General features: G+C 43.7%; 2 protein-coding genes across 2 annotated transcripts; one reads left to right on the forward strand and one right to left on the reverse strand.

Annotated features, from left to right (window-relative positions):
- Window positions 1-38: 38 nt before the first annotated feature.
- Window positions 39-24,626, forward strand: LOC119181383 (ATP binding cassette subfamily D member Pmp70). Its single transcript, XM_037432612.2, has 16 exons — window positions 39-309; window positions 691-730; window positions 832-878; window positions 955-1,006; window positions 5,294-5,452; window positions 6,722-6,748; window positions 8,410-8,550; window positions 9,093-9,346; window positions 10,671-10,810; window positions 12,197-12,477; window positions 12,987-13,072; window positions 13,195-13,336; window positions 13,659-13,760; window positions 16,005-16,178; window positions 16,385-16,546; window positions 24,441-24,626. Exons 1-16 carry the CDS (start codon window positions 197-199, stop codon window positions 24,516-24,518), a joined length of 1,998 nt encoding a protein of 665 aa, XP_037288509.2. The 5' UTR covers window positions 39-196; the 3' UTR covers window positions 24,519-24,626.
- Window positions 24,614-26,421, reverse strand: LOC119181385 (calreticulin). Its single transcript, XM_037432613.2, has 2 exons — window positions 26,262-26,421; window positions 24,614-25,944 (listed from the first exon to the last, which is right to left on the reverse strand). The coding sequence occupies exons 1-2, from the start codon at window positions 26,347-26,349 to the stop codon at window positions 24,797-24,799; spliced, it is 1,236 nt and encodes a 411-aa protein (XP_037288510.2). The 5' UTR covers window positions 26,350-26,421; the 3' UTR covers window positions 24,614-24,796.

A 26,421-nucleotide genomic window follows, 5' to 3' on the forward strand; every position in this document is an offset into this window, starting at 1 on the left:
TCCTCGTCACGTGTGAAAGAAGGAAGCCGTCTGACTGGTGTGTGTGTGTGCGTGAGTGAGTGCGCACAGGTGTGCGCGTTGTGTTGTCGGGTTGCAGCCGTCGCAGCAACGTCCGTAGTCGTAGCCTTCGTAGCGCGCTAGGGGTCCGGCGAGCGGGCACGACGGGCAAATCAGCTGACGGCCCGCAGTCGAGAACATGGCGGTCGCCTGGAGTAAGCTGCTCGAGCAACGACGGCCCGCCGTGGTAGCCGGCACGGTAGCCCTCATCTACGCCTGGTCCTACTTCAGGTTTCTTAGGAAACAGAAGAGGTGAGTCTCTCCCAGCACGCGAACTGCCGGGTAGCGCCGTGCACTTGTCACGGTTTGCCGAGCTCTTCCGAGTATCGAGGCGAGCGCTAAGCACGGGCCGGGAAGCACCCGTAACTTTTCCTAGTTCCTCCGGCGAATCTTTTACCATCGGCGCGTGTCGACCGTGAGATGACGGCCCTCGCGGATTATTGAAAACAAAACGACTCGCCTTTTTCTGAGAGGAAGTAATGAACGTGTCGTCGTGGTCGTGACATTCATTTACCGAGGCCGGTCCGACATCGCGAAACCAAGTGCCTTATCTCGATAACGTGCGCACGGCGACGCCGATTACGAATGTTTATGCCGTACTTGACGTTACTGTCTCTTTCTCCGTTCCTGTAGGAGTCGGGAACTTGCAGCGGCGGCGCTTGTTTTCGACAAGGTGAGTTTGTTGCTCCTCCGGCAAAGGCGCGTGCCTGGGGTCAACGCTGACAGCTCTCGATCTCTGCTTTTAATCGTCTGTTGTTTTTGGCCGCATCGCAGAAAGATGCCAAGAAGGAGAAGGCGCACGTGGACCGCGAATTCTTCAGGTGAGATGCCGACCGATTTCTATCAATGATCAGCAAGTTCATATGTTGACGTTGTTGCATTTCTTTCGCGCTGTAGGCAGCTGGGAAGCCTACTCAAAGTTGTCATTCCCGGCGTCTTCACACCAGAGGTAAAGTCACTACTTTTTATATTTCATTTTCTTTTTTTTCTTTTTTTTTTTTACGAAATAGTCCGGGCCTGTACACCACTCGCCTAGCTTCGATCACAATCGAGTGCTGCCGGGATCAAGCTCCTCGATCGTGATTGGCTCATTTGCGTATGGTGCGCTGAAAGGAGCTAATCGCGTTCGAGACACTTGATCATGATCGAGAGTCAGACCGAAGAATGTAACTGCCGTTGACAGCTGGTCAAATTATGCCAATACAGATCGAACTGCGCAGCACAAGCGATGTTGAAGGGCAGATTTGAGTGGCGAGGAATTGGAAAGGAAAGATCACTTTAGAGCTAAATTTTAATGCATCATTTGCTCTCTATCCTCGTGCATCGGGAAGTTTGGCAAATGAATCTGACCTTGGTAGGATCTGCGATTGCCAATGGTTGCCAGTTTTCCTCAAAGAGGTGGTCTATTGAAATTCGTTGCTAGAACATAACCTCATGTGGCCCTTGCGTGTTAACTCTGTGGCCAATGCTCGGCAACCGATAGCCTTGTTGCAATATATGCTCAGCGGTTCCCCCATTTGTGATTTGTAATTAATCTGTCATTATTGCGTGGAATTATTACATCATTAGATGCTGCTGTTTGAACTCCTCGGCAGTGCTAAGCAGTACCGATATCAAAATATGCACCTAATTATCTTCATTATCAAGATTGATTTTGATCAAGTGCAATCAAAACTATACCCATATCTGTTCGCGCACAGTATTGAAATATTGCCACTAGCAATAGAGGTAACCAGCGGTTCTGCTTTCCTGTGCCGCAGTAGTTTGCATTGTTTCCAACAAAATGGTTGTGAAACAAAATATTCTTGAAAGCTGTTCACTTTTGATTTGAAACCAATTATGATGACATTTATTTTATGAGTTCAGTCATTGTCCATGTTTTTCTTTTTCAAGTTTCAATGAGTTTAATATTAGCATTTGCTAAGTTTAATTTGTTTCTTTATCTTAGCATAAGCAGGACTGCAGATTGTTTTCTAATGGACCCTCTTTGTCACATGTGACACGGAACTTACACTAATTGCCGACTAAGTGGATTATTAACTCTCCGTCCCAGTTTCGAAGAAACAGGCACGCTAGCATCCGTAGACATAAGCATATTACGAGAAGTGGCCTGGGATTGCCCCATCATGTCTAGACCAGGAATGCCCACGTGAGACCAGACGGCCGTGGGTACAAAGATGTGGCAAAGTGCCAAATGGAATTCTGATCCTTTCCGTCGTGGTCAGAAGGAAAGGCTGCGCAAAAGTGTGTGCTAGCATTTAATTACCCTGGTCATTGGTCTCCCTTGCTTGTGAAATTGTAATAAAGTAATGTGATACAGTAGACTCTCAATAAATGGAAATTTCTTAAATTGAACAACTGCCTCTGATATGATTGGTTTCATACCTTAATTGTACACCCTTGTCTGGCTCTTGGTAAATAATACTCCTGTTAAACGAAACATGTCTTCCTGGTCCCTTCAGGTTTTGTTTAATGAGATTGTACTGTAATCTTGTTGGGTGTCACTTGCGTGGCCCTCAGTGTCAAAACACTTTTCGCGTGCTCAAGATCGCGAGAATTACACAGCCGTGAAGCAGGTGAAGAGCTTTCGCAAAGGGCCTTAGTAAAAAAACTCAGACGAGCATGGAAAGGAACAGCATTTGTGAGTTTCTACCTTTTCTTTTCCAGCTGTTTGTAAAATATGGATGCACACCAACACACCCTGCTCATCATCTGCTCTCGGTTTCAATGAAAAGTTTTTAATTATTCATTATAGTGAGGACCTACGCAGCTATTCAAAGCGGGCCCGACGTGAAACACTGCTGAAAAAAAAAAAAAACCCAAGCCTGCGCGGAACATGCAGCACAGTCACAGTGAAAGCTTGCAGAGCGGCCTTTTTAAACACAATTTGGGTAACTGCTACAACCACACTTGCAGGGTACCCACTATGCCATATAGCATCATCATTTTTGTGTAGTAGAGAGGCATTCACTATGATATCCTTCATCATTCTTGAGTGAAGAGTAGTACCTGCTACACACTTGCAAGGCATTGCGTGCAATTTTTTGATGCTGTGGCTGACAACAATGAAGAATAATGCCTAGCGCTAATGTAACGGGGGGTTGTACCATTCAATGACACACTCGGTACACAATTCGCTTTCTGTGACGCATGGCTGTTTCTTTGCTGCTTTAAACTGGTTTATTACACGCGTTAATGTTATTTCTTTCCCGGCTCAAAGCCTGCTCAGGGTCAGTTTGCCATGGAGTTCCAAGCACCGGTGTATCTCAGTGGTAGGATTCTGGGCTGGCATGCACGGGACCCGGGTTCGAATCCCATGCTGTACTTGGTGTTTTTTTATTTACTTAGTTGTTTTCTCACTTTGTGCAATAGAGGTTACGAACACGACAGCGGCAGCGGACAACTACGGCGCATGTGAGACTTCTTGTAATCTCATAGTAATAGCTTCCACTGTAAAATATTTTTCAAGTGTGAATCTATTACTCTGTAGCATATAGAGATGAAAGGTAGACACATTAATGTGTACCAGCAACTCATTTTACTGATGGCGAATTCTACGGGTAGATCCGGAACGGCCGCCGAAATCATGGAGCGAGCATTCGGATTGGGCCAAGGCAGATCTGCCAGTGGAACAGGTGATTGCCCCGCGTGAGGTTGCTGCCGAAGTTTCTCACCCATAAACGTTGTTTCACGCATATGTCACTAAACTGGTACTGGAAACTTTCTCAACGTAGCCAGTTCATTGGCCATTTCTTTATACATCGTTTCGTATAGCATGTATGGCTCGTCGTCCTCACTGTTGTTACTTAGCAGAACTAGTGCTCTCGCTGTCGCATAAAGCGAGAAGCAAACCATCAGCAGGACGTCCAGCAGAGTCAAACGACGCCATTTTTGGACTAAACAAGTGCACAAGGTGACTAGACACCACCTCAAAAAACGCTGAAGACAACCAAGCTGCCATTGAGCTGCCCGACGGTGCCGGAAATCACGACAAAGCATTCTCGGAGTTCCGGCGAAATCCGTCTCTGCAAGACGAAGCACGCGGTACACTTAGTTGTGGAGTGGGTTACTCCGAATAGGCCTGTGGAAAACGCGAACCTGCACCGAATTTACCAGCGGAATGCAGATTCTCAGCCGTGCCCCGCCTCGGTGCTTTAGTAGCTAACTAAGGTACTCAGCTGCTGACCCACAGGTCGCGGGATCGAATCCAGGCTGTAGTGGCTGCATTTCCGATGGAGGCGGAAATGTTGTAGGCCCGTGTACTCAGATTTGTGTGCACGTTAAAGAACCCCAGGTGGTCGAAATTTTCGGAGCCCTCCACTACGGCGTCTCTCATAATCATATAGTGGTTTTGGGACTTTAAACCCCACATATCCATCAATCAATCAGATTCTCAGCCGCAAGAAATTATGGAACAGTTCACACATCTCATTTCAACCTTTAGCACAGGTCCAATTAGAGCTTTCTGAAAAGGCACGCTACACATTTTAAATAATGCTAATCTTATCAAGTGTTTCTGCGATGATCCGCAATGTTATATGTTATATAATGCATAAAAATAATAAAGGATGAGAATACTGAACACGAGGAAGTAGTTTGAGCAGTCTTGGTATCGAACCTCTCACTCAAAAATGTCGCGTTTAGTGCCAAAACAAAAACAACCGTGTTGTGTCATTCCATAGGGTCCATGCTTAGCCGGGACTGAGGCAAATCACCTGGACCATTTCACTTCTCATTCCAAACTTTTATGTTGGGCTGTAGTCTCAACGATCGGCAAACATGTGAAATGTTTTCACTAATGTTTCATCTGCAGCATGTACACAACATAAACAAGATAAGTAACCATAAATATGCAATACTTATGCATACAAAGCCAACTAGAGATATATGTTATTCGATCGAGTGGATAATCTACATTCATTGATACTATTTCACGCCTCGTGAAATGTGAGATTGGAATCGTTTCACCAGAGGAGCGTGTGAACTATCTATCCATCGAATTATGCACCAAAAAATCGTTCAAGATTGTAATCTTTTCTTTTTTAACCTGGCAGTGGCAGCTTGCCTGCCAGCAATTCTTCCATGATATCGATGTGTCTATAATAATTTTCTCAAATGTCTCTCTATTATATTTTTACTAATTTCTGCATTGGTTTCTTAATTTTGTACAGCCCACAATCAGATTGATGTGTGCAAACAAATAAATAGATTTTCGCATTGATTTGTCTGCTTCCAGTTTGGCTACATGCTGTTGGTGGCCAGCTCGCTCATTGGCCGGACGCTGTGCGACATCTGGCTCATCCGCAATGGCACCATCATCGAGCGGGCCATCATCTCGCGCAACGTGTCACTCTTCAAAGAGACCCTGCAGGCGTTCATCTTTACCATGCCTATGGTGGGTGTAATGTTCCCGTTGCACACATTTTCAGAAGGGGAAAAAAAAAGCACAGTAAAGTTTTGGTAAACAAAGTCCTCAAGAGAGGTTCAGTCAATTAACGAGACTTCTAGTTGGGAATGGGGGGCATAGGGGCAGCGCTTTCCATTGTTCAACATCTAGGCATTGTTGAATATTATGCAGAAGGAAACGAATGTATCACCTGGTTTGTCTCGTTGCATGGTGTGCAGGTAATGAGTTTGGCGAGTTTCACTTCTCAGGAGACGCTAGTGATGTAATGAAAAAATTTTTTAAAAACACCCCTTGTTGATTCAGTTCGTAGCTGAATAACATATAGCTGTACGCTGTAGATGTTCATCACTGTTAATAAAAGATTGCAGTCTAGATAGACGACAGGCATCTCAATAATACTTTCCAGATTGTTCTTTCTTTGAGAAAAATCTGTTAAAAAGTTTTTTTTTTTTTTGGATCTGTTTAGAGAAGGTTGCCGAAAGATCTGTTTGGATTAACTAGTAATTTCTGCATTATCTAATTGTAAATGAACCAATTAAAATGCTGTTCATCTGCATAAGCAATTTCCGTGTCTTGAGACGCGGCTGTGGTGTCTGTTTCTGTTGACATTCTATCTCTGTTAAAAAGTCTTCATGAAGTAATCTGCCAAGGGGACATTCTCTTCAGCCTAAGGAGGTTTTTAGATATGCATGCTAGAGTGATGTCATTGATGGTAAATAGCAGCAATCAGTCGTTATTGATTTTATTGTGGGCCAGTGAAAAATCATGATGTCTGTCACTGCTTTACTAGACTCTGGCTAGTGTAGAGATTGTGCTGTGGTGTTCATTGCGGAATTTTTCAGTGTTCGGAAATGGTTGTTTACTGAGTATCGTGTGCACATATATGAATTACTGGTAGGGTAACATGTCATTAAGCTTCAATTATGTACTTTTAATGCATCATTGGTTGTCGATTGTGCCGTCGCTCGTACAGTACAGAACTTGATGAAAAGTGCTACATTGTTCTTCTTTTTTATATTTGTTTTATTCCGACATTTGCTGTAAGCTTGGGCCCTGTTCAGTCAATTACCCATGAAAACTTACTTTTGCAAATGTTCATAAATAGATATGTGAAGCCACTGCCTCTTCAGTTTTTGCAAAAGATTGAGAAACAACTCTTACAAATCATTATCGGAATCGCGGCCTTGACTTGGGTTGTTGTACACGTGCTTAAGTATACACTTAGGTGACTGCTTTCTTTCTTTTTCTTTTTTACAGCTTTCCATGGTCAACAACCTCCTTAAGGTAAGGCGCCTTGGGGGTTATTTTCTTGCTACTTGAAAACAAAACGAAAAGGAAGAGGATTCATTAGACCTGTGCTGTTTAGCTTACTGCCTTTGACACGCGTGTAAGCTTCTGCATGCCCTGCCCAAATGACTGAAGTACAACAGCCAGTTTTCCTCCACGACTGAAAAAAATATCCCCATTCCACGGCAGTGTTGCCAACTTTGCAGACTCATTGGCGCAGGCTCGTATGCATCCGTAATTTAAAAAGAAACACCATTGAATGCTTAAGTTGTATCTCTTCATAGACAGCGCAAGAGTGCTTTTACCAATAGCTGCGTTTAAAGTGAGCTTGAGACATTTCTCATTTGACCCTTGTTGAAAACTCAAACAATATGTGCAAAATAATTTAGCGAAAAAAATTGGAAGGTCCTAAATACTTCTTTGTTCAAGTGTAGTGTTTCATCATTCAGTGGGCTAGCTTTTTCATTTTTTTTTAACAGTCTTGCATCACAAACTGCTGGGGGGTGCCTTCCAAGTTCGCTGTAAAACGCGTTATCCGATTATCTCACACTTGTCGTTCCTGTCAGAGTTGGTCCATACCACGATGTCAGATTAGTGGCCACGGCATTGCATTGCCAAGCTCGAGGGTGCGGGTTCGAGTCCCGGTCACAGTGGCCACATTCCAAATTGGACAAAATGGGAAAACAAAGGTGTACACAGTATATGGTGTGCATTAAAAATGCTAGGCAGCTGAAATTGATCCACAGTCCACTACTCTGTGTTCCCTCTTCATTAGGCTTTTGCAAATATGCGAAAGAATAGTACAGTGTTTGAATTCGCTTTGATTTGAATTTATGTTATTGAAACCTTTAAAGTATTCGAAATAAACAAATAAATGTATACTAATCCACGTGTCATTCTTGTAAAGGTTGTTTCACTGCAATAAAGGGGTGCTAAGCCATGAAAGCACCTATTCAAGTGTATATTAGCTTGCATGTACTTTCTGTAAGAATAGTTTCACTGCAATAGGAGTGATAAGCAGAAAAAACGCCTATCCAGGGGAAGTCCGCACTGCCGGGAAGCTTCACTTCAAAGTTAAATGAACATATTACCCTCACATCAATTCACCATGCCCATTTCATCAATTTAAAACCTTGTTATGCTGGTTTAAATGCTCCAAGTATCTTATAATCTAGTATCTAATCTTATAACGTAACATATTTACAGGTTATCACTTGCATTTCACCTAAAGTCAAATTGTGCTGCTGTTCTGAGTTGTTTCCACTTTCTTTGAACCAAAAAGATTGGCAAAATATATTTTATAAATTAAAAAAATGGCACAGGTTGTTTTTTCAATTTATAAAATATATCTTGTAGGTAAGTTGGGGAAAAAGAAACTGGCCCAGTTTTCTTTATCATATGTGATATACACAATTTAAATTTGATTCGAAATTATTCGTACCAAATCACTATTTGCTTTGAACCTAGAATTCACTATTTGCTTTGAACCTACTTTTCATCACTGTGGCCTCAGTGCCTCAAGCTCTATCATTTAACAAAAATTTTTTTACTTCGTTATGCTGTCCCCTGCCCCAGTGGGTGGCTTTGACATAAATGTTCGGCTAGGTGCACAACCCCAATTGCAAGACAGGGCCGTTGACCTCAGATTGCTCTCGCAGTACGGGCTGAGCGAGCTGCGGCTTCGCTTTCGGTCTAGACTGCACCATGCCCTGTACAAGGAGTACCTGAGTGGCATCACCTACTACCGGATGAGCAACCTCGACAACCGCATTGCCAACCCGGACCAGCTGCTCACACAGGTAAGCTGGCAGTGTTCTTTATTGTCACTTGTCTCTCATTATGTTTCTGCTGCTTCTTTTTGCAAGGGCCTTTATTTTTAATTAATAGGTGTGTGTGAATGTTCAAAATTTTGAATATAGATACGAGAATGTTTTCCTTTGAAGCACATTTCAATTTGAGAAATGCGTATGTGATATTTCCCAAATATTCAGCCACAGCCAAGTATGTGGTGAAAATGGTGAATGTTCAGAAAGAGTAATGACATTAAAATGCTATGCCTTGTTATTTTTAAAGCTAAATATTGCTACAGTTTAACCCCTTTATTTGTCTTTATTTGTCTGCATTTGTCTCTTACATCAGTGTCTCTTATAAAAGAGTTCGACTCTAATATGTAACTGCAGTGTTGCGTTGTACATTGAAGTTATTATGCCGCGTTCTCGGTAATAAGCATTGTTTTACCATATTTGGTAAGAAATACCTTGATGCCCCACTACATAATGCCTTATGTCCCACACACTGAGGCAAATGGGAGGGAGTACACCAACACGTTACACTTGCGCAGGACGTGGAGAAGTTCTGCGGCTGCCTGACCGACCTCTACTCCAACCTGAGCAAGCCTCTGCTGGACATTGTGCTGTACGTGCGGTGGCTGTCGGTGGCCATTGGCCAGGAGGCGCCCGGAGCCATGCTGCTCTACCTGCTGTTTGCGGGGGTCATCCTGACGCGCATGCGCCGTCCCGTTGGCCGCATGACCATTGAGGAGCAGAAGCTCGAGGGCGAGCTGCGATACGTCAACTCGCGCCTCATCACCAACAGGTGGGCAGAGAGATTCTTGGAAAAGCTTTGTCATTTTCACTCATTGGAAGAAATAAATAAATTCTTTGCATACCTCGCGTACCTCACACAACTTGAGTAACTTTTAACACTCCCGCGCAAACCGTAGACTTTGGAAACCGTACGAAGATGACAGACACACTAGACGAGGAGCACTGTGCCCCTCTTGTCTCGTGTCTCCATCGTGCTTGCGCTGGTTTCCCAAGTATGCATCGTTTCCAACTTCCTCACCTTCACCTTAGCGCACGTTGTAGACAAAAACAATTGTGAGCAGTGCTGCAGTGCGATAGCTAACATTGTATGCTCAGGTTCAATCTAGATTACTGACTCGGGTATTTATTCCCCTTTCAGCTTTTTTTTTTGTGCATTTACCACTCCCCCTCTGTAATGCCTCTGGCCCTAGTGGGTATAATAAATGAAATGAAATTTCGTACAAGCACAAGCCAGCAAATTGTATCAAATTTCATTTTAGAGTTATGCCTGATTGATTGACAGCTGTAAAATAACGGTTGTCACATTACATACAGAAGAAACACCAAGTCAATATTGCCTCTGCAATACTTGGTTTCAGGCTTGTATTCTCCACCCATGTTCACCTCTCGGTAAACCAAACTCCTGCTAAATGGAACATATTTTCCCAGTCCCTTCAGGTTTTGTTTACTGAGAGTCTACTGCATATTACACTGCTATTGAACACCACTTAAACAGATGTTGCAATCATATGGTGGTTATCGCATACAATGTCCCGGCACGGGGTCGCATCTGGTTTCCAAGCACACGTACAGTGCCATCCGTGACACATTGCTTAGGAGCCATGTCTGCTAATTAATGGTGGCCTGTTTTCTCATTTCTTTTTTTTTTTTCGAGTTTTATTGTTGAACAGGTCTGTTTTTGTATTTGTGTTAGGTTTTTATAATGCAGTTAACTTGTATGTTGAACGTCAAATATTGCAGTGAGTTTGCACTGCATGGGTACACTTAACCTCATTATAATAAAGCTGTATTTTACTCGAAAGTATGTTCATTATATCCGAAAATTTATTATGAAGGCTTATTCCTAACACTATATCTATTGCAAGACTATTTTTATTCATTTTATTATAAATTATATTTTGATATGTAGAGGTTTGAGTGTATTTGGACTTTCTAAAACTGTACTTTCTACATAGTTTGCAGTTTTATTAAAAAGAGAACTTATTTTTGTCAGTGTTATTTCCTCCCCCCTTACACTAATTTGTCTTCGTTTCATTTTTTAATTTTCATAGTTTAGTATTTATGCTGCTGAGCAACGGCCTGTCTCGTTGCAGTGAGGAGATTGCCTTCTACCAAGGCAACGACCGTGAGCGGATAACGCTGGACAACTCGTTCCGGCGGCTTGTACAGCACCTGCGCGACTTCCTGGAGTACCGCTTCACCCTCGGCATTGTAGATGACATCGTTGCAAAGTGTGAGTGCCTCGGTCCTCTCTCATCCAATATTGGAACATGCTCTGGCAACAATGTGTCACCCTACACACTGTCGAACTTTGATGTAACCGAGTCATACTTGACATTTGCTGTGTGAAAGACTTTGTTACATAACAAAGTTCAATGCAGCAAGGTTCTTGCCTTTCAGTGGCGCAAGTGATGTTGCATGTACCTGAAACCTTTGTGTTCGGCTACCTTTAGCGTTTGTGTACGTATATTTTAAAATATTTACTAGTTATTGCAGAAACAACTCTAAATAAAGTGACCGGTTAGCATGCTTTGATAGCAGAGTGAAAAATGTCAGCAGTATTCAGCACTTTTGTTATTGTAGGCAGTAGTGTAAAGAGAGGTTATTTGGGGGGGGGGGGGGGGTGTAGGAGGGGGGGGTCGACTATACTTTATGTGTGTTCATGTGTTGTGTACACATAGGAAACTGAAAACTTTTGGTGAGTGGAAGAGGCGAACGTTCCCCACCCTCTCCTCTGGCAACTCCACTGATTGTAGGCGCATTTGTTAATTTCTCAGGGTCTTTGTTAATTACACACCACTCATTTTCTGACCGGACCGGCACCGTCGCAATTGCGAGAAAAACAAAATTGCCTTGCATAACGATGAACAAAATTGTTGTTTGAAATGTTGAAACATTATTGTGAAGGTTTAAATAATGTGCAACGTTTTTTAATCTCTGTACATGCAGCGTCATGAAGAGCAAAAATATTTTTTACTTGATAGTTCTTTGCGTCTGCGACACCCTTCGTGTTCCGCATTGGTAGAATTTCGCCAAATTCGCTTTCATGCTTCTAAAAAGTTTGTTGCATTGCGGTCACATAGCGAGACTACTTCGGTAAATTAAGAAAATGAGTACATGCACTGATAGACTAGAAAGATTTAGGTTTGTTAAGTACTAAACTTCACTATGCAATGAAGTTTGTTGTATCAACTTTAGGTATCGCTGCATTCACATAGGAGTTCATCTTGGCAGGATGTACAGCCCTTGCTTTGTAGCTGCTTGCAATGGGAAAGTGTTTGCAAAGAAATAAAAAAAAAAAAACAAGACTGATGATGTGTTGCATAAAAATGACTCATTGCAGTGTTTTAAACATTGGCCAAATAGCGTGCAGTTATGGAGGGAGGGCCCCAGTTTTTATATGGCGTGCTCTAGGACACTCAAAATGTCAGTTTATATTCTGGTTTTCTTAATTGACCAAGTTTGTACATGCTTAGCATTTAAAAAAGTAAATCAAATTATTCTGTGCTGCAGCATTTGTTGCTGATAGCTTTCTGTATAGAGGACAAGTGTTCCGAGATTGTCCTGTGTGGTAAATCACACCTGAGCAGCCTCTTACATTTTCGTTTCTTCGCGACAGATCTGGCAACAGTTGTGGGTTACCTGCTCATCAGCCGGCCGTTCATGGCCGGCCACCGCATGCAACTGGACCACAACCAGCGGCTCGAGGAGTACTACAAGAGTGGCCGCATGCTCGTCAAGCTCGCCGAGTCCGTGGGCCGGGTCGTGCTCGCCGGACGGGAGATGACCCGACTAGCCGGCTTCACAGCCCGCGTCTCTCAACTGCGCCACGTGCTGCACGACCTTGCCAGGGGTCACTACGTGCGCTCCATGCTCGCCGTAGAACCTGTCGCCGCGGAGGTGAGCGAAGGGTGTCTTCTGCGATGAGTGCACCTTCTTATCAGAAAGTTCCGAGATTGGTGTCATGTTCTGGAATGTAATACCGGTGTTGTGTGGGCACAAATGATTTGGTTCGGGTGCTGTGAAACCATCACTTTTAATCGCAACATAGTGCCTGATCGGAATCACGCCAATTGCAATGTGCAGATCACTGCCAGATTGTGGTTTCACTGACACCTGCGCCAAACTCGATCTTTGTTGGGTTGTACTTTGTAGCAACTGTCATTGTTGATAGCGATCAAGACATTATTTGAATTGGCCCTTATCGCAACCACGAGCGCTTATGTAGAACTGGTGCAAAACAATGCACACAGCTTCGGACTGGCGAGGCATGAAAGTGTGCGACAAAACACCTGATGAGGCAGTTTCTGGAACTATGTACAAAACATTGAGAGGTGTCTAGGCTGGCTGCTTGGCAGTGTAGTTTTAAATTCAGTGCCTGAATGTGTCGCTTCCGCTGGTGCTTGCAGGAAGCTGGCGACACGTCAAAGCCTCGCCGCCGCATGGAGCTGGTCCCAGGGGCCGGCCGCATCATCACACGCGACAACATCATCCGGTGAGCAAAACTTGCGGCTTTTCTCTCATTTCCCTGCCTTTCTGATACCTTGTGGTTCAGTATATATGTAAGCACATGCAATAAAAGTTTCACCTCTCGCCATTCTTTCTTGCCATTCGCAGTTTCCAAAACGTGCCGCTGGTTACGCCCAACGGAGACGTACTGGTTGACGACCTCTCTATCGAAGTCAGGTCCGGGGTCAATGTGCTCGTCTGCGGTCCAAACGGCTGCGGAAAGAGCTCACTTTTCCGTATCCTTGGAGAGGTGATTGTTTCTTTTTGTGTGCGTGTGTGTGAAAATTGTTTTCAGTGATAACTTATCTGTGTTACCTGTTTGCACTGCTCACTATTTGCACTTATTATGTGGTATTCTGTAAGAACACTATTGCATAATTATGCTCTTGTATGAGATGTAAAACCGATGAAGCCATTTTCGTGTTGGACATCAAGCCATTGCAACGAAGCTTATCTTTATTTGCAATATAGTACTGCCTGACGTGTGCACATCTGCGTCTTGCTGTTTCGTAGCAGACAATCCAGTGCAAGCGCGTCTTTCATGACACTGATGTGATGTAATCACTGTGCAGTTGTGGCCCCTGTTTGGAGGCACCCTCGTGAAGCCAGCCAAGGAGAAGCTCTTCTACATTCCACAGCGGCCGTACATGACGCTTGGCACCCTCAGGGACCAGGTGGGCGCACTGCTATCATCCCCAAGCCGTTGTGGTTTTAAAGGGGCTCTGACATTATCATTCTAATAATCTCTGATTAACTTGGTAACCAAGAGTAGGAAGGGCCAGAGTGGTATGGCAGACAAGAACCAGTCTCTACAGTGACTCAGAATTTCGATTTTGAGTTGCTGCTTGCAAGCTCCTCCCACTGACGGCGATCGCCATATAGGCATACACTGTGTGATGTCGGAAACTGAAGAGGCAATAGTACTGTGTTGCCTGCTTTTCATGCAGTGTGGCTACACATTTAGCGTATCGCTTCGCAAGCTACTATGTGCTCAGCACATAGTAGTAAAAGCAGTAAAAGCTACCCGTTTTAGTTGCGGTCACATTCCTTCGCTCACACTATAAATGACATCAGCAGTGATGCATGTGGAAAACAAAGTCACAGGTGGTGGCCGTGATGTACTTTTAGCTCTTGCAACCACTTCTTTGACTTAACAGGAAAGCTGATCTAGCTCAGTGTCGTGGGTCATGATTCAAAAACTACCACCATTAACTGGTATGTGTCACAGGAATAGGGCAACAGGTTGGTGTCACTTATCAACGAGATGAGAGGAGAGAAAGAAAAAGATGGAACAAAGGAGAAAGAGAGAAAATTATGGCAAAAAAAGCTCCTCGCAAAGCAGCGGGATTTGAAGCAGCGTACCCATGATCCGAAGACAACGGTCTTTAAGGGAGACATTGCTCTTAAAACGTTTTTAAAATTCTTGATAAAGTTTGATAAAACTTCCTGAGTCTATGTATATTTGCATTCCAGTTTTGAATATGCAATTTTCTTTTTATTACAATAATAGCTTTTAAATTATCACATATTTTACATGCTTTTAGGGGAGCAAGATTTTTCCTGAATTAAGAGGGTTGCTAAGTTAATGCAGGAGAACAAAGTGAATATTCTAATAACTTTGAACAGAAATTATAGTATGTTGAATACTTGCAACTGATTCAATTTCAAGCTGGGATTACTGTCACACGTGTTTTGCGTGTCATAACCTTAGTTCAAAGAGGTTTAGAGCGTCCATTCTTGTTCTAGTGCCCAAAGTTTTGACTCCAGGTTATCTACATACTATACCGGAAAATTAATTGCATATTTGAAAAAATCATCCCACAAGTATACAAAGGCTCTACAAGTTTAATCAAACTTGAGTAATAAAGAAAAGGTTTTGAAGTGTCACGTTTCCACTTTACACAATTTTAGTCATGGAACCTCGTCTAAATGGGCTGTGCACAGACTTGGGCGCATTCACTGACAGACACAAGTACCAGCAGGGCTTTCAAACGACCTTGAACTAAGGAAAAGTATGTACATTTCTCTTGAAGTATAAAAAAAATCACTCTGCTATCAAAGTCGGTCAAGGTAGAGAAAGACTCAGAAACCTGGCCATTCCAACCGAATTATGAAGTACCAGTACTATTAACCCAGCCAGACAAGCAATTCATTGTAAACGCTCATCTTCCACTGGCACCAGCATTTAGCCTAGAATGTATGCGATTGAACACATGTACGATTAACCAACAGAACTTAACCAAGGAATTCATATTCTACAACAGGCACCTCTTTCCACCATCATCATAGGCACAAGGTTGCCCAAGAAAAAGTGAAAGGTTCTCTCAGGATCACAGTTATGTCACTTGTTTGGCATTTGTTCAATAACTTGACACGAGCTAAAGTTCTGCCTAGCCTGCGAAGGAAGGCATTAACAAAAGGCTCCATGTTATTCCCAAACACACTGGGTCAGCACAAATTTTAGCAAAGGGCCAACTTTGCGGCACAGTCTGTCCACCATGGCCAACAGAGAAGCCTGCAACCTGATACACAGCTTTCCTTATAAGTTTCCTTAACAGATTTCTGTTTACTGAGAGTCCACTGTATTTTCTGTCTCTTTGTTTTGTTTTCTTTCTGTCGCTTTCTGCACCTGTTTTTATTTCTGTCTTTCTCATTCTTTACACGCCATGCCTTGCTCTCTCCCCTCTTCTCGCTCTCGCATCCCTTTCCTACCCTTGTGCTATATGATACGATACTAGACTATGCTATGTTCTGTCAGCGTGCCTGGATAGCCGAGTGGTTAAGTTGATTTCAGACAAAATATGATTATCTTTATATCACTGACAATAACTTGTGAAACAGAGACATGAAAAGTGTAAGTCACTTTATTCAGTGACACTATTTGCCAATCAATGTGCCTTTGACAACAATGTGTGCAGGTGATCTACCCAGACAGCCATCTGGACATGCTTCGACGTGGGGTGACAGACGAGCAGCTGGCACGGTTCCTACACTTAGTCCAGCTGGACTACGTGCTGGAGCGAGAGCGGGGCTGGGACACCATCCAGGACTGGATGGACATCCTCAGTGGTGGCGAGAAGCAGCGTATCGCGGTCAGTACCAAAGGTCCAACTAACTTGAAAACTTGCAGGCATGCTGGCCCAGTTGCGGTCCAGCATGCCTGCAACTGCCAGCTAATTCCCCACTGACTTTGTGTGATGTCGATTTCCTAGGTGTACAAGACCTGCCGGAATGTTGTTTTTCACTTTGGACAGCGGTGGTTTTAACTTAGCTCGGAGCTCTTGCGTATGCTTTGCAGATGGCCCGGCTGTTCTACCGGCAGCCCCAATTTGCCATCCTGGATGAATGCACAAGCGCGGTGAGCGTCGACGTTGAGGGCTCCATGTACCAGTACTGTCGACAGGCCGGCATCACCCTCTTCACGGTGTCACACCGCAAGTCTTTGTGGAAGTACCACGAGGTAGGTCACTGGGAACTAGACTTTTCGCTGTGGTCATAATCCCATATGTTGAGCTCCCTAGGAGCAGCCAATTAGTCTGAGAAAATGGTTGTTCGGAAAAACACAAATGTGTGCCTTTTACCACGCTCAAGGTCTCAATTTACTGCGGACACGTCTAGCGTAGCTCTGAAGGTCGGCCAGCACATTTTTTGAGCAGCTCAGTGGGCATCTTCAATTATGCTGCCCTGGCAATCCCAGACTGCCCAAGGTGTCTGCGTTAGGACGAAGCTGACTCTTGGGAACCACTGTGCCTGCAAGTTGATTGAGGCACGAGACAATCTAAGTTGTGTGATAGTCAGCACGGCAATGATAGTGCCACCTAATGCCGTTTTAAACTTGATTACTGCAGAATGTCTGAAAAATCAGATTGTCATACCTGCCAAGTCTCTTGGGTTTTCCGGAAGACTTGGCAGGAACTCTACTGTGTGCTTTCTTTATCTTATGATTTATGTGACAGATGACACCGATCGTCTCCTCACAGCTTTCTTGCTTGCCCTGCTCATGTAATCACGGCATTTATTCATTATCCCTATCTGTATTTCGACTGCATGCCATATTTTGCGCGACTGTCTAGCTGGCCTGCATCGCCCGGGTCACACATGTGATACTCTATGTTCGGTAAACCTGAACAGGACTTCTCACACAAGCATGCATGGGTTAATGGAAAATGCAATGCGGTGGTAGATTCTGGGTGTCTCTATATTAGTTTTTTATGTGAAAGGACTGAAAGGCCTCTTTCTCTGTTTTGCAAATTTCTCGATTTTACAAAGTAATCTGAGCATGGGGATGATATGGTTAAATTGTGCTTTAATTGTATATGTAAATGTGCAATAAAATAACTGTAGTTATTGTATGGAACATTGTTGTAGTTAAAATTCTCATTTGAATGCCTTTTTTTTTAATCCTTGAAAAATATACCACAAACGCATGAAATTTCTTGAATTTTTTTTACTTTGAAACATGGACGAACCCTGCTGATCTGTTTTTGCATAAATAGAATAAATTCTTGGGGTAAAAAAATTTCATTTACAATTATATTCATTTCAATCAAACGAAACTTGCACTTTTGACATGGATCATGGAAAGCAGCGCGATGAACAACTTGGCAAACATGGTACTCTCAAACCTCACTGTAGCAAAGGTGCATCTTACATGCAAATAAGTTTGTTATATTCAAAAATTTATTATAAAGGTTTATTCCTAACACTATATCTATTGCGAGACAATATTGTATTTAGTACTTCGTTATAACCAATATTTTGTTATAACTGCATTTATTATATCGTGGTTTGAGTGTAGTGCCTTTAGCAGAGCGACCATATGGGATCCCGTGCAGCAAAATTTAATTAACGCGTTAGAATCTGTTCAGAACCGCTCAGTTCGGTTCATTTGTTCTAATTATTCCCGTACTGCTAGCATATCAGAAATGAAATCTAACCTTGACCTACCCAATTTAACTGTCCGGAGGAAACTGGCGCGACTGCATTTTTTTCATAAGATATTTTTTCACAATCCATCAATGAAGCGAGACCTCATTTCACAACCGTCATACCACTCATCGCGCATTGATCATCAGCATAAGGTTGCCATTCCGTTTTGCCGCACCAAATTCTTTTCAGCAGCCTTCTTACCGAAAACAGCCGCCGATTGGAACCACCTTCCCTCTTCCGTTGTAACAATAATAGACCCTTTGTTATTCAAGACTGCAATTTCTCAGCAATGCTTGTAACTATACGCAGTTTCCATTATCTATCTTTGTCTTGTATGTGCTTGAATTCTTATACATTTTTAGTTGACTTATGTTGCCTTCCCGATTTGCGCATCTGACACTTGTTTCTTTATTTTGTCTTTTTTTCTTGTGTGTTATAAATGTTGTACCCACCCCCTCTGTAATGCCCTACGGGCCCTGAGGGTATTCTAATAAATAAATAAATAAATAAATAAACAGAAAAGTTATAAATAAGTTTTATTCGTTTATTGTCCAAAATGTTAAATTCATAGAAAGCTCTATCTTGCTCTCTTATTTGGCAATATTCAACACAACTAGCAAGAACAAATGGTTGACACAATTGTGCTAAAGTGTTGTCAGGCAGTTTCCATGCCCAAGGTGGATAACAAATGGCCTGTTAAAGCTACATAGTAGGTGCCAGAGTAAGGAAAGCTCATTTGCTAAAGTAGAGCACTATTATCAGATAAAAAAAGACGAGACAGGTGGTACTAACACTGTACTCTTCTAATGGCCAATTCCACGGAGAGAATGCTACACTAGGTGTGCTGTGCGGTGAGGAGCGGGGACAGAACTAAGGGCAGGGACCCTGAATCTGCCCCTGTAATGCAGCGTGCCTCCAAAGAGCTGGTGAGAGGGCGACGAGTGGAAGGAAACATACCATGTGATCAAAACAATCGACATGCCGGCATTCTCGGTTGGGCAACAGCAAATTACACGTGAAATCTGTCAGTTGCGTATTCGCCATTATCCTAATCTGCGATGACACGGTACGTTTGTCCACTAATGCATCCAGCTAACACCAGCTGAGTACACTTGCTAACTGTCATCGTCGTAACCCATACAGATGGTGCCAATATGGCCAGCATCGGTTGTGTCAAGCTACACGTGGTTGTTACTATTGCCGCGCCACTCGCTGGCTGAAGCAAAGTTCAAAGACATGCGGAGGGTGCGAGGTTTAAATGTCGCGCAATTCCCGTCGTACTGCGGCTACTCTACTTTTTAGGCAAGAGCACACCGAATGGTTCCTGCTGTTCTCGGCGCAGCAGAAGCGCTTTCGCTCACAGCGCTCTTACTCCTGTTCGACCACTAGAACTTGCTAACCCTGAAGAGAGCACTCTCAGCGTGCTTTTGAGGGCCCTTGTTCTCCCAATAGTGTTTACCATGAGTGAAGCTTCTCAGTCAGAGCAGTCTAATGCAATGATGGTGTTTAAATGTATAAAATGGAATTGGTAAGCACAATGCGAAATCAATGCGGCACAGCTCGTCGCAATCGAGCCTAATCAGGATCGCATTTCTTGGCAACAATTCGCTTATTTGGACCAGATACGCAGGGGAAACAAATCATGGTAAAAAAAGATTGATGATGATCTGGCTTCGTTGAGATCAGGTATGCCCTTGTGACTCATACAATTAGACTAGTACCACACTCTTAAGTTCGCTGGGAGGGGCTTTCATGCTGATTGAAATATGCACTGATAACAGCTTTGTTATATATGAGCAAGCCCATATACTTACTTCAAAGGTATTTTTCATTTGAAAATTTTTCTTAAATATACACATTTACAATATGTTTTTGGCACTGTTGCAAAGAATGCATTAATCTGGCATTTCTGTCTTTGAAGGTCCAGACATTTTTACAATGAAACACTATCTCAACAGAGATATCTCGCATGTTTTTCATATAAAGCTTACTTTGGGAGCTTGCATACCATACCCAAGGATTGATATGCAAGCTACCTTTCTCTCTCTCTCTCTCTTTTTTTTTGTTCAATGACTGCTACGAGCAAACGACTACTGTAATCAAATGCTCCTGACAGCCGTGTCATGTCACTGCAAATCTGACTGCTGAAAGCTCCAATGTTGGCTCTGATCTTAGTGCTTAACTCAAAATTACTCCACTATGACACAAACCGTAGATGACAGAGAAAAAAAAAAACTATGGGCGTCACTGAGCCCTACCTACATTTTTGAGCTTCAGTCCTTGAGTATTGTACATGACGTGCCCACTTGCTTATAATCAATTTATAAGCATGCAATATAGTGTTTTCTCATTATTTCACTCATTTCATTGATGAGGCATTAATGTGAAACGCAGACAGGTGTATCAGTGAGGTGCTCAGAGTTTGCACCATCCTGGCACTAAATTTTTTGTTAAATATTTTGTATTTTTTCATCCTGCAGTCTAAATCGGGAGTTGAATTTAGCTTATATGAAGTGCACCCACTCAATGGTGGTCCGCAGTACGCTGTAGCTGAACATCACTGTAGGAGCTAATTGCATTGACATGCAACCGTGAACTCTCTGGAGTGAGATGGTTGACTGCTGGCACTATTATTTATTTATTTATTGCATATACTGTGAGAGCTTAAGGGCATTATAGAAAGGTGTGGTTAACATATATGTATAATGTGCTATAGCACATTCTCTAAGAATACAAGTTACCAAAACAGTGTCTTGAATGGCACTTTTGAAGCTGGCATCAGTAATTGTAGTGATGGAGGCGGGAAGGTGGTTCTGTTCTCTGTTGGTTTAGGGGATATAAGTTTGGCATAGTGGAACACTAACCTTAAAGCTGTAGTCCATGCCTGATGAATATACTCAGGTTGAGCAAAATTTTTTAAATCTTTGTTTTGAAGATCAATTTTGTGAAAGGGACAAAGACATTTATGACGTAAAGACAGATCAGGCAGTTGTAATGTATTCTTCAATATAGATAGAGAAGCAAAATTGGACAAGATAAACCGGGCGGCGCTATTCCGAACAAATTCATGTGTGTTGATTAGTGCAGTTTGATTGGGGTCCCAGATGCTGCGTGCGTATTTTAGTTTCAAACATACTAAAGCTTTATACAAAATTAATCTTAAAGTATAGGGTGCTTTAGAAAAGCTACGGCGTAAGTAGGCAAGAGTTCAGTTAGCATTGCAGGTTAAGTAACCAACATGCATGTTCTTGGATAGGTCGTTAGTGATATTAATTCCAAGGTATTTGTAGGAGTTAACAGAATTCAAAGAAATTTTTTTGAGGTTGTAACTAGTGTGCGCTGCATAGGCGTCGGGTTATTCTCATGAGCTTACATTTTTAATGTTCAATTGCATAAGTGATTTGTCACACCATAGGGTAATTGGTTAAGGTCGTTTTGGATATTTATAGAATTAGTTATTTGTGATAAGCAACCCAGTCATCTGTGGAAAGTTTAATTGGTGAAAAAACAATAGTGTCAGAGAGGTCACTGATGTGAATAAGAAACAACAATCGGCCCAGCACAGACCCCTGTGGTACACCGGACGTAACGGAGGAAAGTGTGAAGTAGTGATCGTTAGCAGCGACATATTGCGTATGGTTTGAGAGGAAATCTTTAACCCATATTTTAGTTGAACTGCTATGGTCACAGGGATGCACAGGGCTCTCCATTTAGGAGAACCAAGTTTCACTGGAGGCCCCCTCCCCCTATTGGATGACACCTAAGGTCAAACAAGCTCCTCATTGGACGTAAATGGTGTTGGCGTGCTGCTCACAACAGCTTGCCTTTGAATGCTGCATCAAAGCTCCTCATCCACAATTACCGTTTAAAAACTGCATGCCCAAAACCATTGGCATAAATCATGGGGGGGGGAGGGGTTGTCTGGACACCTCCCCTTGTGTTCAGGCTGGGGGGGGACAACCCTTGCAAGTGACATTTAAGTATTGCACACTCAATTTTTATTTAAAGGCCGATTATTTATTAGTGTGTACGTCAGCTGTGTGAGACTATGGAAATCGCAAAAGCCGCTTGGCAGGGTTTAAAGATATCTCCGAATAGAACAATGCATTTACACATGCTCAGGCACCACGCATATTTCGAAAATTTTATTGCGATGCACGTTATTCTTATGTGAATAAAAATACAACCCATATTTAATAAATCAACTACCCACCATGATCCAATTTGAGTCCTATCTTGTGATTTTTCTGGATTCACGCCACTGCCTGTAACACTGCACTTTCAACGATGATAAGGCAGGTAAAATAGTGAGGCAAACCTGGTGCCCTCCTTGGAAGATTGAGGGGGTTCGGTGACCCTCCTCTTACCCCCCCTTGTGCACGAGCCTATGAGTACGATGCCGCATTCTTAGGCACAATGGCAAGAGTGGTCACATTTAGGCGGGTGCAAAATGGGGGGAAAAGAAAGAGAGAGAGACCTGCATTTATCAGTACATGTTAAGTCAAGGGGATCAGAATTCACCTCTTTGCCTCATGATCAAATTGTGACTTAGGCTCATGCCTACATCGGAGTAAATAAAAATAAAATACTCCAGAAAGGGGGGTGATAGAAGCTTATTATGAAAGAGAATGTGTAAACTGCTCGGGTAGACGTTTCTACTAGTAGACTTGTCTTCTTCGAGGGTGTAACTGATTTTTCTTAGCGCTAGCCTGTAGACGCTTCGTGCCCTTTTTTCCAATCTGAGGGGGACGGGGGGGGGGGGCAGAAAAAAAGGAGAAGCCACCATGACAAATTATGTGAGTAAACGGAGAGAGAGAGGAGGCGGTACAAAGCCCATATGCGCTAAGGAAATCGGTTCCAGCCTTGAAAAAGACAAGTCCTGCTTTTGAAACGTCGGCTCGAGCACACAACCTCCATTTATGGATTCTTTCAATTGAAATTTCATTTAAGTGAAACGGCATGAGCCAGAAGTTGCATCACAGTGTGACAATCATTGCTAAGCCAATTGACCTTTTCAATCTACCAAGCACGGCTGGCCAGGTAGGATTTAGTAAGCGATAGAAACCATGGGAGCAAAGTCCTGTTCCGATGTATCACCATCAGCCTGACCATCCATTGCAGGACAAAGGCCTCTCCCATATTCCGCTGGTCAACTTGGCCCTGTGCTTGCTGCTGCCACTTTGTACTAGCAAACTTCCTAATCTCATCTGCCCACCTAACTTTGTCTCACCCGCTTGGAATCCAGTCTGTGATCCTTAATGACCAGTGGCTATCTTTCCTTCGCTCTACTCGTCCTGCCCATGACCATTTCTTCTTGATTTCGACTATGATGTCTTTTAACGCTTTTTTGTTCCCTGACCCACTTCACTCTTATTTTGTCCCTAAGGGCTAGGGTTCAGAAACCTCACACAGGAAGTTTGCAATGTTCAAGGGCCTGAACACCTCTTTCTCCTCTCTTCAGCTACACCAGCAGTGTCTGCAACTGTTGAAGAGAGCATTGAATTTTTTAAGTGGGACTTGCCTTTCCAGTTTGCTTCACTGAGGGCAAGACTGGAGGCATTATCTGACTTGGGAGCAAGTTCATTAAAAGAACTATCTGAAGCCACAGTGGTGAAGTCACTTGAAAATTTATTGTAACCTACAGAAAATTGTCACTTGTGTGAATGTGATGTGTTTCAAAATGAATTTTTAATGAGGTACTTGTACAAGGTATCTCTTTTTCCTTGAAGTCCAACTGTTTAAACTCTGTGGCACTGCAGATGTTTAAATGGGGACTTTTTTGTTCATTGAAGCTAAAGAATAAGTAACTGGAGCACACACACGTTTTGTCAACTGAAAAAAAAAAAAAAAAAAAAAACACTGGTGGCATTGTCCTTTGAATCCATTGCAAGGTTTACACAATCGTGGAACAATACTATAATTGCTACCCTCAATATAAAGCAGTCTTGCAATGACGCCTTTATTGTTGAAGGGGCTCATTCAAAGTTAAAACATTCAAAGTGTGGGACTAAACATTATAATGCACAACACCATCCTTGAGACATTGAATTTGGCTTGTCGAATTGACTCTGTTAAACATGCTTACTCGCTAATGTGCTCTAGCTCTAAATGTGGGGCTAGCTGGTCTTGCTTAATTGACTATTCAAGGAAGCAGTGCTATAATTTCAAGTGCACCGGGAACCTTATAACTGTGCACGACATGAAATGCAAGTGTCTACTGACATCACATGCGAGACTGCACAGAAGTGTTGCACTTTGCTGCATCGAACTGTTCAAATAAAACCAATTCGGGAACTCCATTATTCCAAATCTGAACAGTAAATTTTAAAACCACTCTATTCTTGGCCAATCCCCCACAGTGTGTATGCGCCACTAACAATAGGAGAACAACAACTAATATGTTGCTTACCTTTTATCCCGTGCAGTACTGCCTGTACATGGATGGCCGAGGAAGCTACGAGTTCAAGCCTATCACGCCAGACACCAAGGAGTTTGGATCCTAGCGAAGACGATTTGCTACCTTGCACAACTTCGGAGTGCCTTGTTCACAAAGCCTGTACAGCGTGTTTGTGTTGTATAGTAAATAAAGAGAGAGATGTTCAACCAGGAAAGAGCCTGTGTTTTATTATTAAATCAACTGTTTCTCTCGCGCCACAAATGAGGGGAACAGGACGGGAACAAAAAAAAAGTGAGTGAAACGGGCGAGGGGTGAGAGGGGTAACAGAAATAATGAGAGATGCCTGTACAAAAGATGTTTTTTAGAGTCCGCAGCCGCGTTAGCTCACAACTCTTCGTGCTTGTGGTCTTCGTCGTCTTCGGGCGCGGGTGTGGTCTCCTCCTCATCCTTCTTGTCTTCATCCTTGTCCTCGTCGTCTTCGAACTCGTCCTCGTCCTTAGCGTCATCGTCCTTCTTGCTCTTGGCCTCTTCCTCTTCTTCCTGCTTGTCCTTCATCTTTTTCTCCTCGTCCTTGAGCGCGGCCCAGGTCTCCTCGCCGTGCACCCGGGCGTACTCTTCGTCGTCCGTGATGAGGATGTTGTCGAAGATGGTGCCAGACTTGACTTGCCACAGGTCGAAGCCGATCTTGCAGATCTCCTTGTAGCGGTACAGCTTGGGGTCCGGCGTGTACTCGGGGTTGTCGATCTCCGGGTGTACCCAGGCACCCTTGTAGGCCGGGTTGTCGATCTGCTTGGGTTTCCATTCGCCCTTGTACTCGGGGTTGTTGATCTGCGGGGGTTCCCACTCGCCGTCCATGTCGTCGTCCCAGTCCTCGGGCTTGGTGGCGTCCGGGTCGGGAATGTACTCGGGCTTGTCCCAGTCCTCGGGCTTCTTGTCGTCGGGGTCGTCGATCTTGGCCCGGTCGTCCCAGTCCTCGGGCTTCTTGGCGTCGGGGTCCTTGATCTTCTTGGGGGGCAGGAAGGACCAGTCCTTCTCGAGTTCGCCCTTCTCGACCACTTCGTTGTCGATCTTGATCTGGTACGTGTTGTCGGGCTTAACGATCAGGGTGTACAGGTGGCTGAAGACGTCGTCTTTGCAGCGCACCTCCTTGTTGATAAGGTGGTTCTTGCCCTTGTAGTTGAAGATGGCGTGCACTTTTTTGGTGCCGGGACCGCAGATGTCAGGGCCGAACATGATCAGGTAGGGAGATTCACCGTGCATCTGAGTCTGGTCTAGGCTGCAGTCGAACAGCTTGACGTAGCCACCGCCGCAGTCGATGTTCTGCTCGTGCTTCACCGTGAATTGGATGACCAAGGTCTTGTCTTCGTTGGAGAAGGGTTCGAACTTGGCGGAGATGCCGTAGAAGCGGGCGTCTTCAGAGGTCTGCAGTCCTTTGCTCTTCTCCGCGTCACCGTAGAACTTGCCAGCGCTTAGAACGAACTTTCCGAGGTTGTCGCCTTTCGTAGACTCCACCCACCGGTCCTTCCACGCGTCTGCACCAAAACAAACACGCGAAATCAGTCAAAGGTAGTTACACATCATCAAACGCCACGACGCCGATGACCGCTGCAACCACTACCACCTACGCAGGCTACAAACCGGTTAAACTATGCAGAAAACTGGCTAGCTAATTGTACTCACCCGCATCTGCGGTAAAAGACAAACGAAATCGAGAAAACTTAAGATTACACATCAGCAAACGCGGTTGACGCGGATGGCGGCTTCATCCTTCCCCACCACCTCCATCCACATCGAGTCAAAAAAGCGAGGCGAGAAAGCCGGGAAAAAAATGGGCTAAAATCATACTAACCTCCATCGTTGAACTCCTCTTTGAAGTATACGGTCGGGTCGGCCGATATTAAGCCGACCAGGGGAAGCAAAATGCAGAGAAGCCGCATTTTGTGCGGGGGAACTGCTAGCGAGCCTGCGAGGACCACGTTCAAAGAGCCGGCTGAAGCACTGAACAGCAC

The sequence above is a fragment of the Rhipicephalus microplus genome, chromosome 10 (genome assembly GCF_043290135.1).
Source record: "Rhipicephalus microplus isolate Deutch F79 chromosome 10, USDA_Rmic, whole genome shotgun sequence".
NCBI classification, from domain to species: Eukaryota; Metazoa; Arthropoda; class Arachnida; order Ixodida; family Ixodidae; genus Rhipicephalus; species Rhipicephalus microplus.

Coding starts and splice junctions, on each gene's coding strand:
- LOC119181383 (XM_037432612.2), top strand. CDS start 197: ATGGCGGTCGCCTGGAGTAAGCTGCTCGAGCAACGACGGCCCGCCGTG. Junction 10,811..12,196: donor AGATGACATCGTTGCAAAGT/GTGAGTGCCTCG, acceptor TCTTCGCGACAG/ATCTGGCAACAGTTGTGGGT. Junction 13,337..13,658: donor TTTTCCGTATCCTTGGAGAG/GTGATTGTTTCT, acceptor ATCACTGTGCAG/TTGTGGCCCCTGTTTGGAGG.
- LOC119181385 (XM_037432613.2), bottom strand. CDS start 26,349: ATGCGGCTTCTCTGCATTTTGCTTCCCCTGGTCGGCTTAATATCGGCC. Junction 25,945..26,261: donor AGAGGAGTTCAACGATGGAG/GTTAGTATGATT, acceptor GTTTTGGTGCAG/ACGCGTGGAAGGACCGGTGG.